At 38.3% G+C, this 15,830-nt stretch overlaps 2 protein-coding genes across 2 annotated transcripts in view; both read left to right on the top strand.

The window, feature by feature from the left end:
• The window catches only part of LOC140936811 (scavenger receptor cysteine-rich domain-containing protein DMBT1-like), a 35,042-nt gene extending 32,964 nt beyond the window's left edge, over window positions 1-2,078 (top strand). The window contains exon 27 of the mRNA XM_073386312.1: window positions 1,897-2,078. Coding sequence (XP_073242413.1) covers window positions 1,897-2,078 — 182 coding nt within the window. The remainder of the gene's footprint in view (window positions 1-1,896) is intronic.
• On the top strand, window positions 293-14,729 carry LOC140936436 (ZP domain-containing protein-like). The gene is made up of 10 exons (XM_073385909.1): window positions 293-428; window positions 1,090-1,173; window positions 1,897-2,055; window positions 6,318-6,440; window positions 7,145-7,256; window positions 7,571-7,809; window positions 8,520-8,745; window positions 9,153-9,305; window positions 11,268-11,404; window positions 13,637-14,729. Exons 4-10 carry the CDS (start codon window positions 6,413-6,415, stop codon window positions 13,867-13,869), a joined length of 1,128 nt encoding a protein of 375 aa, XP_073242010.1. The 5' UTR covers window positions 293-428; window positions 1,090-1,173; window positions 1,897-2,055; window positions 6,318-6,412; the 3' UTR covers window positions 13,870-14,729.
• Window positions 14,730-15,830: the final 1,101 nt, after the last annotated feature.

Here is a 15,830-nt window from a genome sequence, read left to right as displayed (position 1 = left end):
AAAAAGCGTGTCTACAATATACAAGCCTCTCGCTGTCCATTAGTCCCAGCGCTTCAGGTTAGTACTCTGCAGTTTTAGTCACTTTCTGAAGTTCGCTGCTTCATTTCAAGCAATATGCTCCCTTATAATCCATTAGGGTCCACGATCCAAAATATGTTTTTCTGAGAGTCTGTCAGTCATTTAGTCAGCTGATTAAGTCGACAGTTGAGCCTTTGGAGCTATCTCACGCCAGATTCATTCAAAATGTCACCCTAGTTAATAAACTATGGTGTTTAGTATTCTTGAGTATAATTATGGATATACACCATAGGTTAGTTTGCTTTCTCTTTCAGTGGGTACTTCAGCAAGCGTGCCCAGAAGTGTAAGCTTCTCAGTCTTAACAAGCGAGTCTTCAAGTGTCTCACCATCAATCAGCGCAAGCTTATCTTGTGAGTCTTTTTTTTCCTGTCTTTTTTGTTCTTTTGCGGAGTATTTACTTAATGCTTAATTGAGGTGGGGAAATTAAAGTTTGTGGGAAATCCTGTAGGATCGTAGCCAGATTAGATGGAATGATAAGTGCAAGTGGGTAGTGGAACGATATTTTTATTGGAAATTTTGGGTCTTCTTTACATGGTCTCTTTTCTCCGTCCTCTGTTTGGATGAATCGTGATTTGGGTATGGTCTTTGAAGATCGTTTCCCCATGCACAAGTCGGATGACGATGTTGTCTTTGCCCGTTAAAAGTGATGACATCACAGACGGTACAAAGAACATGGGTACGCAAGGGCGGTTACTAGCGGTTGATCATGAGAGGTGAATGGGTTAACGCCTTTCCTCAGATCAAGAAAAGAATGAGAAAGTGCCTCACCAATTGGCGACGAAGCCATGACAAATGAAGAAAAACTGTCCCAGACAGTTAGTGATTTGGTCAATGTTGAAACTTTGGAGCTAATCAACGCTAGGTTAGTCTAGAAATTTACGGACTCCTTCCACTTTGCAAACTCTGAAGGTTTACGTAATTTCTAGCTTGGTATTAAAGGCTTCTTTTATGTTGTTTAGAGCTCCTACTTAGTACGATATTAGTGATGTTGGTAGCTTTTTTCTGTTACAGTAAGCACTTCTGCAAGCGTGTCAACAAGTCCAAGCTTTTCAGTCTCAAAAAGTCTCTTGCCGTCAATCAGTCCCAGCATTTCTGGTGAGTACCCTGCAATTTTAGTCACTAAGTTCTCTGCTTCAGTTCAAGCAAAGTGCTTCTTTATCCATTGGCTTCGACATCACAAAAATGTTTCTCTGATAGTCGACACAGTTAAAACTTTGGAGCTACTCTAACGCTAGTTTATCCAAAATGTCTTCCACGTTAAGAAAAATGGTGTTGAGCGGGCTTCTCAAGTATTTTTTTATCTAATATGTTAGCAGGTTTATCGATCGATACAGTTTATTTTATCTTTTAGTCAGGAAGTGTTTCAACAAGTCAAAGTGCCCTAAACTCACAAAGTCAGTCTGAAAGTATCTCACCATCAGTCCGTGCAAGTGCGTCGTTTGAGTCTATAATGGATTCCGAAAGTCGTTGTGCATTGGCACGATTGAAAAATGATTCTCCGTCAGTTAGTCAGAAAGTCATCCCTACTACTTTTCAAAGCTTTGTGGTCACTGGCGATTCTGATACGTTACATGTTGGGTAATCAAAACTTCCCCGTCTATGTCGGATATTGGAATTGACTTATCGCTCCAACCATACTCTGCGAAAGCTCTGTCGAATCTCCCAAATAACCTTGCGCTTTGATACGTGCCGTACAAAAATCTGACTTCTTAGTTCTCGCGACATTTTAGTTTTACAGAGCTGACCTTTTGTTTAGGGAATCGCGTTGTGATTTTGTACTTGATTATTTAGTTTTTCGGTTTGTTTATTCGTCTTCAGGATATGCACCATTTAGTTCGCATGCAGTACCAGTTGCTGTGGACTTTCTGTTTCATGTGCCAGCGGACTGTGATCAAATCTGTACAAATACCCCAGGAAGCTATAGCTGTTCTTGTGTCAGCGGGTATCAACTGTCGTCTGATGGAAAATCATGCGTAGGTGAGTCCCTTGATAAGTCTTGAACACAATAAACGCACGAGTGCCTTTATTATCTTCTCTTATTTATTGACACAATGATTAGAGAGAGAGAAACAGTAGTTTTATGACCACCAATTCTGGTAAACTATTAATGCATTGTATGGGGAAAAATGAAATGGAATCGGGAGTGCCACGCTATCTTATCACCAAGATGAGTAAACTAGGTTTCTCTAGAGACTTTCTGATATGGACACTCATTTATGTCATGCATCGTAAACAATTAGTACAGATCGATAACACGTGCTCAGAGGTTAAAAACGTGAATTTTGGGATTCCCCAAGGATCCATCTTGGGCCCGGTGTCATTCAATTTAAATGTTGTTGATCTTCAGGAGAACGTAAATGTCAAATGCTTCCAGTATGCGGACGATACAACAATCTATGATCATGCCAAAATATCTGACCTAAATGACTGTAGAAACACTATCTACCAATCCATTAATAAAGTAAGTGTCTGGTCTAAGGGGAGTTACCTCGCCTTTAACAACGACAAAACCAAGGTTATGATCCTATCCACCCCGCAAATGTCCAGAGTGCATCACCTGGACTAGTATGATCCTAACATCGCAGTCAGTGGTTATAAACTAGAACGTATTAAATCTCGCAAACTGCTTGTAGTTCACATCAATGAACATCTTAAGTGGAGTGATCACATCATGCACACGGTATCTGGATGCTACACCACTCTATCAATACTAAGAAAACTGAAATATCTCCCCAAATATGAGCTTAGAAAGCAACTAGCAGAAACATTGATTTTGTCAAAACTAGATTATGCCGATCTGTTTTTTTGCCCTCTCCCACAATTCTTACTTCGCCGTTTGCAACAAGCTCAATTTGCTGCCGCAAGTTTTGTACTCGGTCACTATGTTAAGAACTTTCGGGATGTACTTAAAATTGGATGGGTTCCAATCAATGAGAGAAGAGATTTAAACCTCCTGAAATCGTGCTTTAAAGGTTTGCATAACACTGAGACTTGGCCAGATTATCTTAAAATAATAAAACAGGAATGCCGCAAGGAACTGCGCTCAAGCAATTCAATTAGATTAGTGGTCCTAACCGAAAACGACACATTCCAAGATAATGCGTCGAAGCTATTTAACAATCTACCAGAAACTATTAGAAACTGTAAAGACTACAGAACCTTTTTAAGTCTTTCAAGTAATTTTTTATGTAACAGAGTACAGAGTGATAAGTTAGTTTTACTGTAATTTCGATTCTGTTAATCCTGCCTCTACTTTTAATTGTATATTGCATAATTTGCAAATTAGTTAATTTGATTTATTTTTAATTGTAATAGGCCACTTCCGAGTTCCAAAAACCCTCACGTTCAAAATGAGGCTAGGTGCACAACCTTTCTTGTGAAAATGAGTTTTATTTGCATGAGAATGAAAAATAATTTCTATATCAAAGGCTGATCACCTACCCTCGTTTTGAAACAGAGGCCCGGGGGAACTCGGAAATGGCCTATTGAACAGATGTACTTTAACAGGGAAGAGTCACCCAGTGGATCTGTTAATAAACCATTATTATTATTATTATTATTATTATTATTATTATTATTATTATTATTATTATTATTATTATTACAAGTGATACCGGTAAAAGTAAATTATAATTATTTTACGCTATATAAAGCTTCGAGTTTAAACCTTAAAATAATTTGATCAAAAAGGGTTTAGCTTTTTCGTCTTTCTTCGGTGCCGCAAATTTATACGACGAAGTCACGGTTCGAGGTTGTCCGTTATAGTGAGAAGTGATGCCATTTTCTTTTATTGAAATGAGTGGATGAAAATTGATCGCTCTTCTTTATACACAAAACCATGTCCAGTGACATACAAAATCAACTATTACAGCTGATTCTTAAGTCGTGGCGCAAACCGATTAATAAAATGGATTTACAAAGAGATAGGAATTGCTCTTACTGAAAGAAAAAAACAAGTAGCTTAATAACGATCAGCCCGCAAACCACTAAGCTGAAATTTATGTCATGTTAGGCCCCTTTCAAACGTGGAATTTCTTATGAGTGCCGAACACCTATTTCAGTCGAAGAAAATAATTAAATACGGCAGTTGATTCAGACGTCGGATATAGTGGTGCCAAATTTAAATCCATTTTTTGTAAATATTCCCAGTCTCTAGAAACAATTCTTCCCAATATGGATAAGGGTTTCTATAATTAATGCATTATATTCGGCACATGTGAAATGTGACTTCTAAATCAAATGTTGAACCTAAGTCGAATTTTCGACTGTAATCAGTCGCAGATTCGGCAAAGTCGTATTTAATTTGAAACTGTTGATTCAGACGTCGCATCTCAAAGCAGTTACCTCCGAATTAAATTAGGCACCTGTGAAATTCGACGTTTGAACTGGGTAATGGTAACAGTGTCCAGTATTACTATAGTAAATACCAGTAGATGCGCTATGATACATATGGCATTTTTTTATATATTCCTGTAAATTTTGCTTTCAAGTTACCACATTATGTTACTAGCTATATGCACCACACAGGTAAAAAAGAGAGTAAAAAAAAAAAAGAAAAAAAAGGTCACGAATAATTTGCTTCAAGGGGATTCGAACCTGGACCCTCCAAATACGTTAAAACTAAAAGTGAACGCCTCTATCCACTGGACCACCTCGGTAAGGGCTGACAATTAAAGAGGTATATATTCGTTCTCTATGGTGATTGACAGTTTTTAAGGAAGACTTTTCGGTTCCCGTGTAGAATTAAATCTTTAACTGATTGAAGCCAGACGTGAAGCTCACAATAAACCCATTAATACTCTTTCAGGCTTGGTCCATGCCGGGGAACGTTTAAGAAATTTATGAACTATCGATCTCGCGGCTACCGACTGAACAGTATGACCGTACGATTCTCTCCCTGCTCGTGAGGTGTCTTCCCATCGGTCGGGGAAAACATTAACACAACATTGTTTATCATTATTTCCATTTTTTTAGGTTAGAGTAGCAAACCATTTGGCTTTTAGCGTTAGAAGAACTGCTACATGATCTCTCTCCCCAGAATGAAGAAAAACAATATGGCCGCCAAATACATCCTTTAAGCTTTGAAAGTTCTCCTTTATTAACAAACGTTGAACATTTATTTCGGCAAACAAACAGTTAAGTTAAAAAGGATTTTACAAAAGTCTCAAAAGTAGGTCTCCTTTTTCGATTTTAATTTGCAATATCGGTCAATTTACGCAACTTTTAAACTTCTGGCTCAGTTTTCGTTTGCTTCTGCTTTGAAAATGGATAATAATTACTCAGGGGTAATACAGTGTAAAGATTTGTAGAGAAAAACAACAAAAACTTGCAGCTTTATGGCGAAAAATGTACTTTAAAAACGAACTAAAATATTCAAAACGCTCTGATCACGTGACTGATGACGCCATGTCCCTCTTTTGGCAATGAAAAAAATTGTCAGGTAGAACATTACTTTCCTGCAAATTTTCTCTGCCTTGTGTTGAAACGTCAACTCTCTACAGCCCTCGGCCTAGTTTCCCGACTTTTTCGCTCATGTTCATTACCCCCTTTAATTTTAAATTCCGGACGTAAACTGGTTATTTTTAAATGCTCCACACAACCAAAACCTGAAATATGCTATTTTATTTTAATCCAATGATGAAATCTTGTCACAGCAACAGAAAACCCTAATTTAGCTATGGTCACGTGACTGATGGCGTCATCACCCTAGACGTGACATGAGAAGATATTCTATGGCAAATGTTGTTGTGGTCTGACATTCTTCTACGTATTAAATTGTCAAAGTTATAAAGCTTTCAAAAAAGATTGCCTCAAAGGATTCTGGGATAATTTTTATGATAATTATAATTTATATTTAATTATAATTATTAGTAGTATTAATAATATTTTTTTACTTCTTGTTTGCTTTAGATAAGGCTATCTGGAAAGCGCAGCGAGTTATTTCTTTCGGACTTTTATTGGTCAGCGCATTAGGGTGAAATGTTGGCTTGATACGGTCGAACCAAACTTGCAAATAACCGTACCCAACAATTTCTGATGACAAGCCTATCACCTTTGTCCAGTTACCAGCCAGAATGTAAAAACAAATTACATGTAGCAGATAACAATATTTTACCGTGCAAAAATGGGTCTAACGTGTCCACCGATTTTTTTTTACAAGTTTGCGGCAATGGCAGTAATTAAACATTTCTGTTTAGGATAGAGACTCATCGGTTTAATCGCTGTACTCTTCATTATAGATATTGACGAATGTTCAACAAACAATGGTGGCTGTAGTCATTACTGCTACAATATTCCTGGATCATTTTTCTGTGGATGCCCTGAGCGGACAACTATGGCATCCAACAACTTAACTTGTGTTGGTAAGTATGAAGGCTCTTTCAGCTTAAGGAGATTGCCCATTCAATTAATCCTGCAGTACATTTTTAACTAGGGATTCTAAGGAACGTGCTTTATCTGCAATAAACATGCAGTATTTGAGATGAAGGTCAGTATTTGTGATGCTGTTGGGAGTGCAGATTTAGCAAAGCTCAGTGTTTGGGGGACATGAAAAGAGATGAGACATCCATCATGGAATGAAAAGCGGTTTTTATGATTTTGTTTTGCTGTTTCAGTGTGTTTATTTGGGTTTTGTTTTGTTGTTGTTGCTGTTTTGTCTCTTTTTTTATTTCCTTTTGCTTTGTCGAAAGCATAAAAAAAGTAAGTTAACTCAGGTACCCTATGTAATAGATCTTAGTTGATCTATTAAGATTTATTACATAGATCTTAGTAGATCTATATAATAGATCTTAGTTGAGGTGAGTTTCTTTTAAAAGCGCACAAAGAGGCCTCGGGCCTCGCTTTCATGACTTAAGAATCTACATTTTGATGTCCCGGATGACAGGTCAACGCTCCTCACCTGAAGCAATAGAAATGCAATATTGACCTGTCACTTCCTCTCTAAACTTCAGTGAATGATTTTTAATTATTTCCATCAAAAAGCATTGACATAAAGATTACTTAAATGTGGTCTATGACACGTTTTATTCCCCGTATCAAACTCCGTTCGGTTTTTCGTGTATTCCAGAACCTGGAGCGACAGTGACATGTGACGAGGACAACATGACCATTTCTTTAAAGAAGGAGACATTTCCGTTTTTTGATGCCAATAACCTTCACCTACGCTATTCTTCGTGCAGGTAAAGCCGGTGCATCGTGATGAACCCATGAAATTTAAGATACTTCTTTGATATCTCTACATGTTTTGTGTATTTTTTTAGGCAAGTTGAAAAACACAGTTGAGCCAAACGTCTACATAAAACACGCTCGCGAACTGTGAGATTTACTTGCCTTTAGAATTATCCTGGAATTCTTTATTGTTTTCTTGTGAAATTCGGGGCAACAACGCAACCTCCTTCTATCAGAGTTACCAACATTTCCTTTGTATTTTCTTTATGAATTTTTGATAATTTGTTCAGTTGTTGGTGTTTTTTTTTATCTTTCTTAACTACAGGGCCACTCAAAATTCAACACATGTTTCAATCAGCACCAATCTGAATGCCTGCGGGACACTGGTTAATGAAACAGAGGATGCATTAATCTTCTGGAATGAAATCCGTGTAGATGCAGTGATTACTGGCAACGTTATCACCCGAACGCACGACATTAATCTTCGATTTCACTGCAGCTATTCCAGAAAGAAAATGCTAAGCGTTCAATTCCAAACGCAACAAGTTTTCATTGGATCAGAAGGTGCTTTGATTAATCAGTTCTTTCTCTTCTTTATACATTCAGATCGCGATATTGAACAGGTAGTTCTCACATAAGTAAACCTCGAATACTTATAGTGCTCGTAAGGAAGGCATTTCGGTGAAATGACATTTCCCACGTATTTCCCCCCTTTTTTTTTCGCAGTTATTTTATTCGATCAAACATGCTTGAGTTATTTTAAAAGGCCTGGAGTAGTGGCCTCATAAGAAACGACTTTGGGGTGACCGTATATTTTTGCTGATGAAACGTGAACTTACAGAAGCGACCATTTTGAAGTAATGAAAAAAATCGATACCAGGCCATTTATTGAGAGATTTTAAAAGACATTTTAATGTACAAATTTTTGCCCGAGATCCGAGTCACCGGCCATTTGGAATTAGGGTGTTATTGCCACACAAAACTAAGCTTTTCCTTACCTTCAAAATCTTAGCCTTTCCAAAGGTCTCTTATCTCTCCGAAGGTCTCTGATCTCCACGCCAGAAATACATGGATACGCGTCTTATACTTCACACCAAGACCTTTTCGATAGTTAACTCTGCTATCGCCTCAGTTGCTTTCAAGAAAAGAGTAGCATTAAGCGGTGAAATCGCGCTGTTATCTCCCATCTAAAGTGATTATGTGAAAACCTATGGAGGAGGCTACCCCATTCCCATAAAAACCACACTTATGTCCTTTTTTTTTATTTATTTTAGCTGGATATGGGAACTTCACTTTTAGAATGGACTTTTACAGGACTGCGGCCTTTGCCACGCCTTACACTGAAAACGACTACCCAATATCTATCCCTTCAAACGAGTTCCTTTATGTGAAGTACAGTGTGGAGTCTAGTGCTGACCTAGTGATAATGGCCGAAAACTGCAAGGCTACGAGATATGGAAATTTTTACTCCTTGCCGCAGTACACTGTTATACAGAATGGGTAGGTATAAAACAAGATTACAATCTTAAAAATCAATCTTCTTATCAGTATTTATGTACATTTACGTTTGTGCACCTATTTTTGTTTTTGCATCAATGAACTGTATTATAATTCGATGCAACTTTTTCTTCCTTTTCATTGGTCGAGGACGCTTTTCTCCTTCTTGCGAATCGCTTTTGCGTGAAAATGGCAGATCGCTTCGATTCGCAAATAACAAAAGCGCAAACTCGGTGATCAAATGATAAGTTATATCGGTTATATCGCAAAATAACGTGATTTTTCAGAGTCTCGCAGATCAATAATATTTAATAATCAGTAATGATCTACTCGCCACTGACAAATCACGGTGCTCAATCTCGTCCAATAATTGTTAATGATGTCTGTGTCGCCATGACAACCAATTGTAGGTGCCCACGAGATACAACTATGGAGTATACGTACTATCCAACAGCGAGCTCTCAACAGTTTAGAATGAGATCGTTCAAGTTCTTCAACGATTATTATGTGGTTTACTTTCACTGCGAGCTGTTGGCCTGCTACAGATACAATTATAATTCCAGGTACGTCTGTCAAGAGGTCTAGAAATGCTGTTTAATTACTTGGGATATCGATTTTTCCTATGAACTTAAGGTGGTATAATGCGTAGACAAATAACTCCTGGAAAAATTCTCGTTATGGGTGGACACTGAGAAAAAAAGCTGCGAATTTAAAGAGTTTCGTTGAAACTCTGTATTTTCATTAGGCTACTTGTGGCGCAGCCCATTTCTCCGTCAAAAAAGACAAAATGGCGGATGTATCACCCAGAAGACATTGCGTGTCCCAACCCCTGCAATAGGGCCGTTAATTGTACTATTCTCTGGAAGGGATGGGTCACTTCCAGACGGACAAAAATCTTTGGATGCCCGAGGCATTTGTGGGGGGGGGGGGGGGGATTTTGCTTTTTGGCTCTTTTCGAATTCACTCATCTCCTTTTCTTAAATTCCGGAGTACTTCCCTCCCTCTTAGGATATCTAACCCACCTCTATCTCTTTATTTCTTGGAATAAGAGTAGTAGGACTAGCTAAACACCCATTTGACCACTGCAGCCCAGTATCGCCTGTGGAAATACATACATCTATACGTACATCAAATTCCTTAGGTCTCATTAAGAGAAGTTCCCATAGATGGTTTTCTGATCAGTACTCCCACACGGCAAATAATGATGGAAACCGCTTTTGATAATTTTTCATTCATTTTGTATGTTAGACTGATGTTTTAACTGTGTATAAATGAAGTTATCATTCATTCATTCATCGCCTGTTAATGGGACTGGTTCACGATAATGCGCATGTGTGAGTTCTGACAGTAGCTGATTGTTTTTCAACCAATCGGAAGCGAGTTAGATGCACGCAAGTAAATTTACAAAATTCAAATTAATTGTTCGCGACGCGAGAGTATTTCCGGGCATTTGGTTTGATTTTATTTATCCCCATAATTCAAGTTTATTCTTTGCTACTCCTCAGAATATATGTTGCGGCCGATAAGAATAAGAATTACAGCCCTGTCCTGCTTCGAAACAAACATTTACCAACGTGTATTTTTACTAGGTCGTACCCAAGCTAACAAAACAGTCACCGATCGGCAAACAAAATTTGTAAACAAACATCTTATTACTGTTCTCTCAGTTCACCTTATATAAACCCAGAAATACCTACAAATAGCGCCTGGCTGGTGACAAAAACACGCAACGTATGAGTATAAAGACTATCTTTAATTGAGCATAAACTTCAATTGCTCATCAGCAAATGAACAAATTCATTCGCGTTGCATCGGGTCAATGTTCCGCAAAACAAATGTTATCGAGTAGCACACATAAAGAAACTAGATTATAAACAGAATATTCAGGCAATAATTTATTTTAAAAACATCAATTCTTAAACATATACGATCGTAAAGCAAAGATACAAGGAACATTTCAAGTGTACCAGATCGGTGAAGATCGCGCGGCCTGTTGCGGTATAACTACAGGTCGGAGTCAAAAATCAAATCAAAGTTGAACGAACTCATGCCTTTAACCACTTTCCAAGAGTCGTGTATTCTTTTCGTATGCCACACACTTCTCCTAGAACCATACCAGCTCGATAGGCTAAGCTTCTCTATCTCAAGAGACTCTTGAAAACGTCCTGTTGCCGGACGGCCACGATGCTCTTCTCGGGGCTCTTCTGAACCTCCATGATCAAAACATTATTTTTAGCGTCTTCTTAAACCGTAACCAGTCAAACGACACAACCACACGTTAATCACCACTACCGAAGTATAACTAGACCAGCCAAAGCGACGGATGTCCGAATAAAACGAAGGGTTTCCAATAATTGTTCGGGTAATGGCGATTTCGAATTTAGTGTTGTCCCGACAAATTTATTCTGAAGAGACAAACGGCGCGTGAACCAGTCCCTTTAAAGGCGTATTATCAATCATCAGGAAACATTAAATTATTTCCTCGGCCACTGTCACCAACTAATGAACAATTCTTTTCACCACAGATGCAGCAGAGGTTGTTTAACCAGCAAAAAAAGAAAGAGAAGAGAGATAGACGACAAGTTAGAACACGACGAAAGTACCAACAAATATATTCTCACAAGCGGCCCGATAAAGATCGCAGAGATATCCAGAGAAGGAGGTAAATAGGCCTTTATTGTATAATGGTTCGGGGCAGCTAATTTAAAACTAGCTCCGAGGTCAAGTAAAATTGATCATTCCTGCGGACGATAACCCTATCCCTGATAAAATAGTCAGTCTGATCATATATGGCTTATTAGTCAAGTTTGTTTGGCTTCGTTGCTTTTTAATTAGCTTCTTTATCGCCATGGGCAAACAAGCTTGGTCAAAACTTTTTGTGTTGTTGTTGGTTTTGAGCTCAGTCCAATCAACCACTTCCCCCACTCCCCTCCTGGGCAGCCTTAGGTTGTTTCCTTGGTGGTCTGTTTTTGTTTTTCTTTGTTTGGTTGGTTGGGTTTTTTTTGCACGTACGCGTCATCATTTTCTTTGCAACATTCCCCACTTTGGAAACGAGAAGGCAACTGTAGGCGAAATTAGACCAGCAATTGTTTCTCGGATCCTGGAAACGTGATACTGGGGACAAGCCGGTCAGGTATTGGCCATTTTTTGCCCTGTTCAAGTTATTCTTTTGTTTACTTCTTCATTGCTGAGCCGTAAGGGTCAGTTTGCAGTTTTATATTTTCTACACTTAACAGTCCAAAGAGTCTGCGAAAGTTGACTCGGCCCAGTTTCCTTCTCGGCATTTCTAAAGAGGCGAATACTGGTCTTGCATCTGAGTTTTCTTCAGGAATTTATAACATTTTATCTTTCTTAGTGAGTTTTCCTACAGCGACTGGACCCTTTTAAGGTGGCTTGACCCAGTATTTTTGTAGGTACATCTTCCATCTATGAATCTTTTATACTTAAACAAATTGATCTTTATTGTAAAAACATTATAACACATGTATTACACATAGACTAAACTTTATTATGATATTAACATGTGAATCAGTAAAACGCAATCCTGAGCTCTTTTTGTGTTTTCTAAGGCTACTTTCACGAAAACAGCGATTAAACCAAAATCTGTTCAATGGACACGTAATTCGGGGGATTTTATAGTACACTGATCAATTGCAGCACTGACCTTTTTTAAAGAAAATCTATCGACGAATTTTGGTTTAATCGCTGTTTTCGTGAAAGTAGCCTTAGAAAATCCAAAAAGAGCTCAGCATTGCGTTTTACTAATATGATTCACATGTTGTCATGTTTTTTTCAAAAGCGCCTAAGTCTACTTACGTTCAGCCGGTTGTAGAATGTATAAACTAAGGTCATTTGCAAAACGAATGAGTGATTAAAACGTTTCGGAAACCTCTCAAAGAAAGCAAATTTGTCTGCATTAAGTCCAGCCTTCAGTCCATGCATATTATATACCCTTTTTGTAGAAATTCCAAGATACCTCAAAATTCCTCTTATAGATTTTGGTCGCACAGACAAGTACCTAAAGTATTGTTGGTTTACACTTGACGTCACTAAAATTCAAACGACAAAACTATCGATGCTACCGAGATCTTACTTTCGATGTATTAGAGTAGCTGAAAACTAGTTTTCATAAAAGTTTTCGCTTCAAAAGGGTTCTTGGTTTTGTGATAGAGTACGCTTGAATTTCTAAGCATTTATGTGACGCGGCATTTACTTGACGGCCAAGAGAGTTGTTGCATAAATTTACTACATAAACAGTTTATGTAGTAGGAAAAGTATTACTTTAATGTTTATGAGTTCCTCGAAGAATAAATTCACGGTTTTGTAGCAAAACTCGGTAACAGATGTTTCTGCTGGTTTCCGTCCGCCATGTTGCTGCGTATCCAGGTGGGCACCAGCATGGCGTCTCCATACAAATCTCTATAAATTTGGATAAAACATTTCTTCGGATACCTCGTATACGAAATATTCCTCTGACCTGAATCTTGGCGAGGGTCTTTGCATATTTACCTCCTTTTTATTTCCCAGATTCTGGACTTATCTATTGAACGGCTTTGATTTTTATTTTGATCTATTTTGAATGGCGTGACACTGAAAACCAGCGATAGGTAGCGTAAAGCATTTCCAAAGAAAATATCGATAAAGGCAAAAATACGATTTAGAACTAAAACTATTGCGACGTTATTGTCACGTAATAATTATTCCGATCGCCCAAAAAATAATATCATAACAAAGTTCAGTCTATGTGTAATACATGTGTTATGATGGGTTTTACAGTAAAGATCAATTTGTTTAAGTATAAGAGATTCAAAGGTGTAACTCAAGGTGTCGCTACAAAAAAAAAACTTGTTCAAGCGACCTTAACACCGACTAAGGGAAATTTTTCATATCGTAGGTACTGGGCAAGGCCAAAATATTGCTTTTATTGTTGGTGCAGCTGCAGGTGGTGGACTGGCACTGATTGCTATCATAGCCCTGGCTGTTTTAGCTGTTAAGTACCGTCTCGCCCGAAAATTCATGAACAGGAACAAGGTTGAGCATTTCTATACTGGGAAGGATGAGCAAATGAGCCGAAGAAACGCTTTCATCCAGGAGGACGACATGATTGAAAAGAAAGACTCCTTCTAAAAAAACAATCTTTGGTCTTCTTACCAAGGAGATGACGTTACTTTTGACTCGAATCTTATGAACACTTCTGACCAGTTGTTTATAGCTAACTGCATATTGCAGTGGTAAAACAACAGTTATTTTAGCAGTTATCCTGACTTATATATAATCAACGAAATACTCACCATTAAGAATACATTTTTTTTTTAAGCAAACCTACAGTAGAAGAGCAATAGACTCCTCAAAAGTGCTAACTCAGCCCTGCAAGCAGAACAAAGTGTGATTAAGTCCCTTCCGGAGCCATTTTGAGCCATAGTTAATTGGACTGTATCAGCCTTAATTAAGGGAGCCAAATAAGATTCAAAAGTTAGGACTGTATTTTACTCACCGACACGGCCCCATTTTTAGTGCTTCAGTAGATCTTTCTGATTTGCAGTGAATACCGCGGCCACTGGGAGAAATAAGAAGACCATTGTGGGATGCCAAGGGGCCTCAAAAGCGCTTTTATGCATTTCGAAATCCGTTCAACGCTCTTAATTCTTAATTATTCTCAATATATATAGTTTGTACAATATAGGATTGCAGTCAGCCTAGGATTCAGTTGAGAAAAGGCGATATGTGCCCGCCCGTATTGACAAATTCGAAGGCCTCTGCAAACGAATCCATGCACCTTTTATAAGTATGGAAGTGTAATAGTCCTACTTGCAGTTATTTGTATTACAACTTTCGTTATATATTTCGGTTATAACCGTCAACTTACATCGTAACTAACTTCAGTGCTCTTTTCGTAGTCAGGAGGGCATACCGTCCTTCAAGTAATGCTGGTCTGTTTATAATACGCGTATACAAACGATGGAAAACGAGTAGTCAGCACAATAAAATGTTAACTAAGTTAATTTGTAATATTCTGTATTTGGTGATAACCTAAGAGGTCGAGTGACAGGAGTTGTTAGGGAAGAAGACACAGTAAGCCTTCCTTCAAACCCTGGTGTTTTCAAAACCCCTTTACCCGTACACACCGAGAGAGGGCCATCTCGTAGCGACCTTACTAGTTTTCAATTAGTGTGAAACCAACTGAAACACCACGGGACCCTTACTAGTAAGTACTTTGCTACTATTAGTTTTTAATTTGTTTGTTTGTCTTATTTCCTTTAGACGTTTGACTAGAATCAGTTTTCAAAAATCCATTGACACTACTGAAAAGAGCGCCTTAACATTACTCACGTCGCCAAGTTTGAGGGTGATAGGTGAAAGTGAAACGAAGATATAGTTATGCAAAACCGAGAAATTTTATAAACGCTTGTTTGCATTTGACTGAGGTAATTTGTGCGCCTAACCATACAAAATTCTTTCAAAGTTTTATGACTTAGCGGAGCAAATTGCTTAGCAAATTTACCTCCCTTTTTACCAAAATGTCGTTGGATTACCTTTAAAATGTGGAGTGCTCTATCTAACAAAGTAATCAGTGACTACACCACTGACTACACGCCCCATTACGCCGACATAAATGATTGCATGCACTGAGACTTATACACGCATGTAACTACACCGATGACTACGTTACCACCATTTATATCCGACGGTTACACCCCAAGGCACGGTGTACACCGACAGTACTAATCTTACTTGGTTCACCATGGCTAAAAAATGATGACTGGTTGTTATCTGAGCATATCGCAAGAAAAGCAGAAAGAGAAGTAAGTGTTCGATAACTCCTACACACAAAACGCCACCCCGGGGCATACACTGACGTTTCTGCTTGGGCTGGCATTCAAGTCTATTAAAAAAATGAAAAGGGATTATATTTAGAAGACTCTACAGTCGTTCACTTTTTTCTCATTTGCAGAAGCAATGTCAGATGATTTGAATGCGGACAGGGACTTGGACAGGCTTTTGAGTTCTCGTGACGCTCGCCGCTCATTGATGTTTTAATCTCAGTATATTTCGTAAAAAGGTGGTTTTAGGGTTCATTTGTTTCAGGC

Source organism: Porites lutea, chromosome 5 (genome assembly GCF_958299795.1).
Source record: "Porites lutea chromosome 5, jaPorLute2.1, whole genome shotgun sequence".
Classification (NCBI taxonomy): Eukaryota; Metazoa; Cnidaria; class Anthozoa; order Scleractinia; family Poritidae; genus Porites; species Porites lutea.
Note: the sequence above shows the minus strand (reverse complement) of the source record. Positions and strands in the feature narration are given on the sequence as shown.

What these genes read in the sequence shown, in the direction of transcription:
- LOC140936436 (XM_073385909.1), top strand. Translation starts at nt 6,413, where the DNA reads ATGGCATCCAACAACTTAACTTGTGTTG. An exon ending in CTACGCTATTCTTCGTGCAG is followed by an intron (nt 7,257 to 7,570) that starts GTAAAGCCGGTG and finishes TCTTAACTACAG; the next exon opens with GGCCACTCAAAATTCAACAC. An exon ending in AGATACAATTATAATTCCAG is followed by an intron (nt 9,306 to 11,267) that starts GTACGTCTGTCA and finishes TTTTCACCACAG; the next exon opens with ATGCAGCAGAGGTTGTTTAA.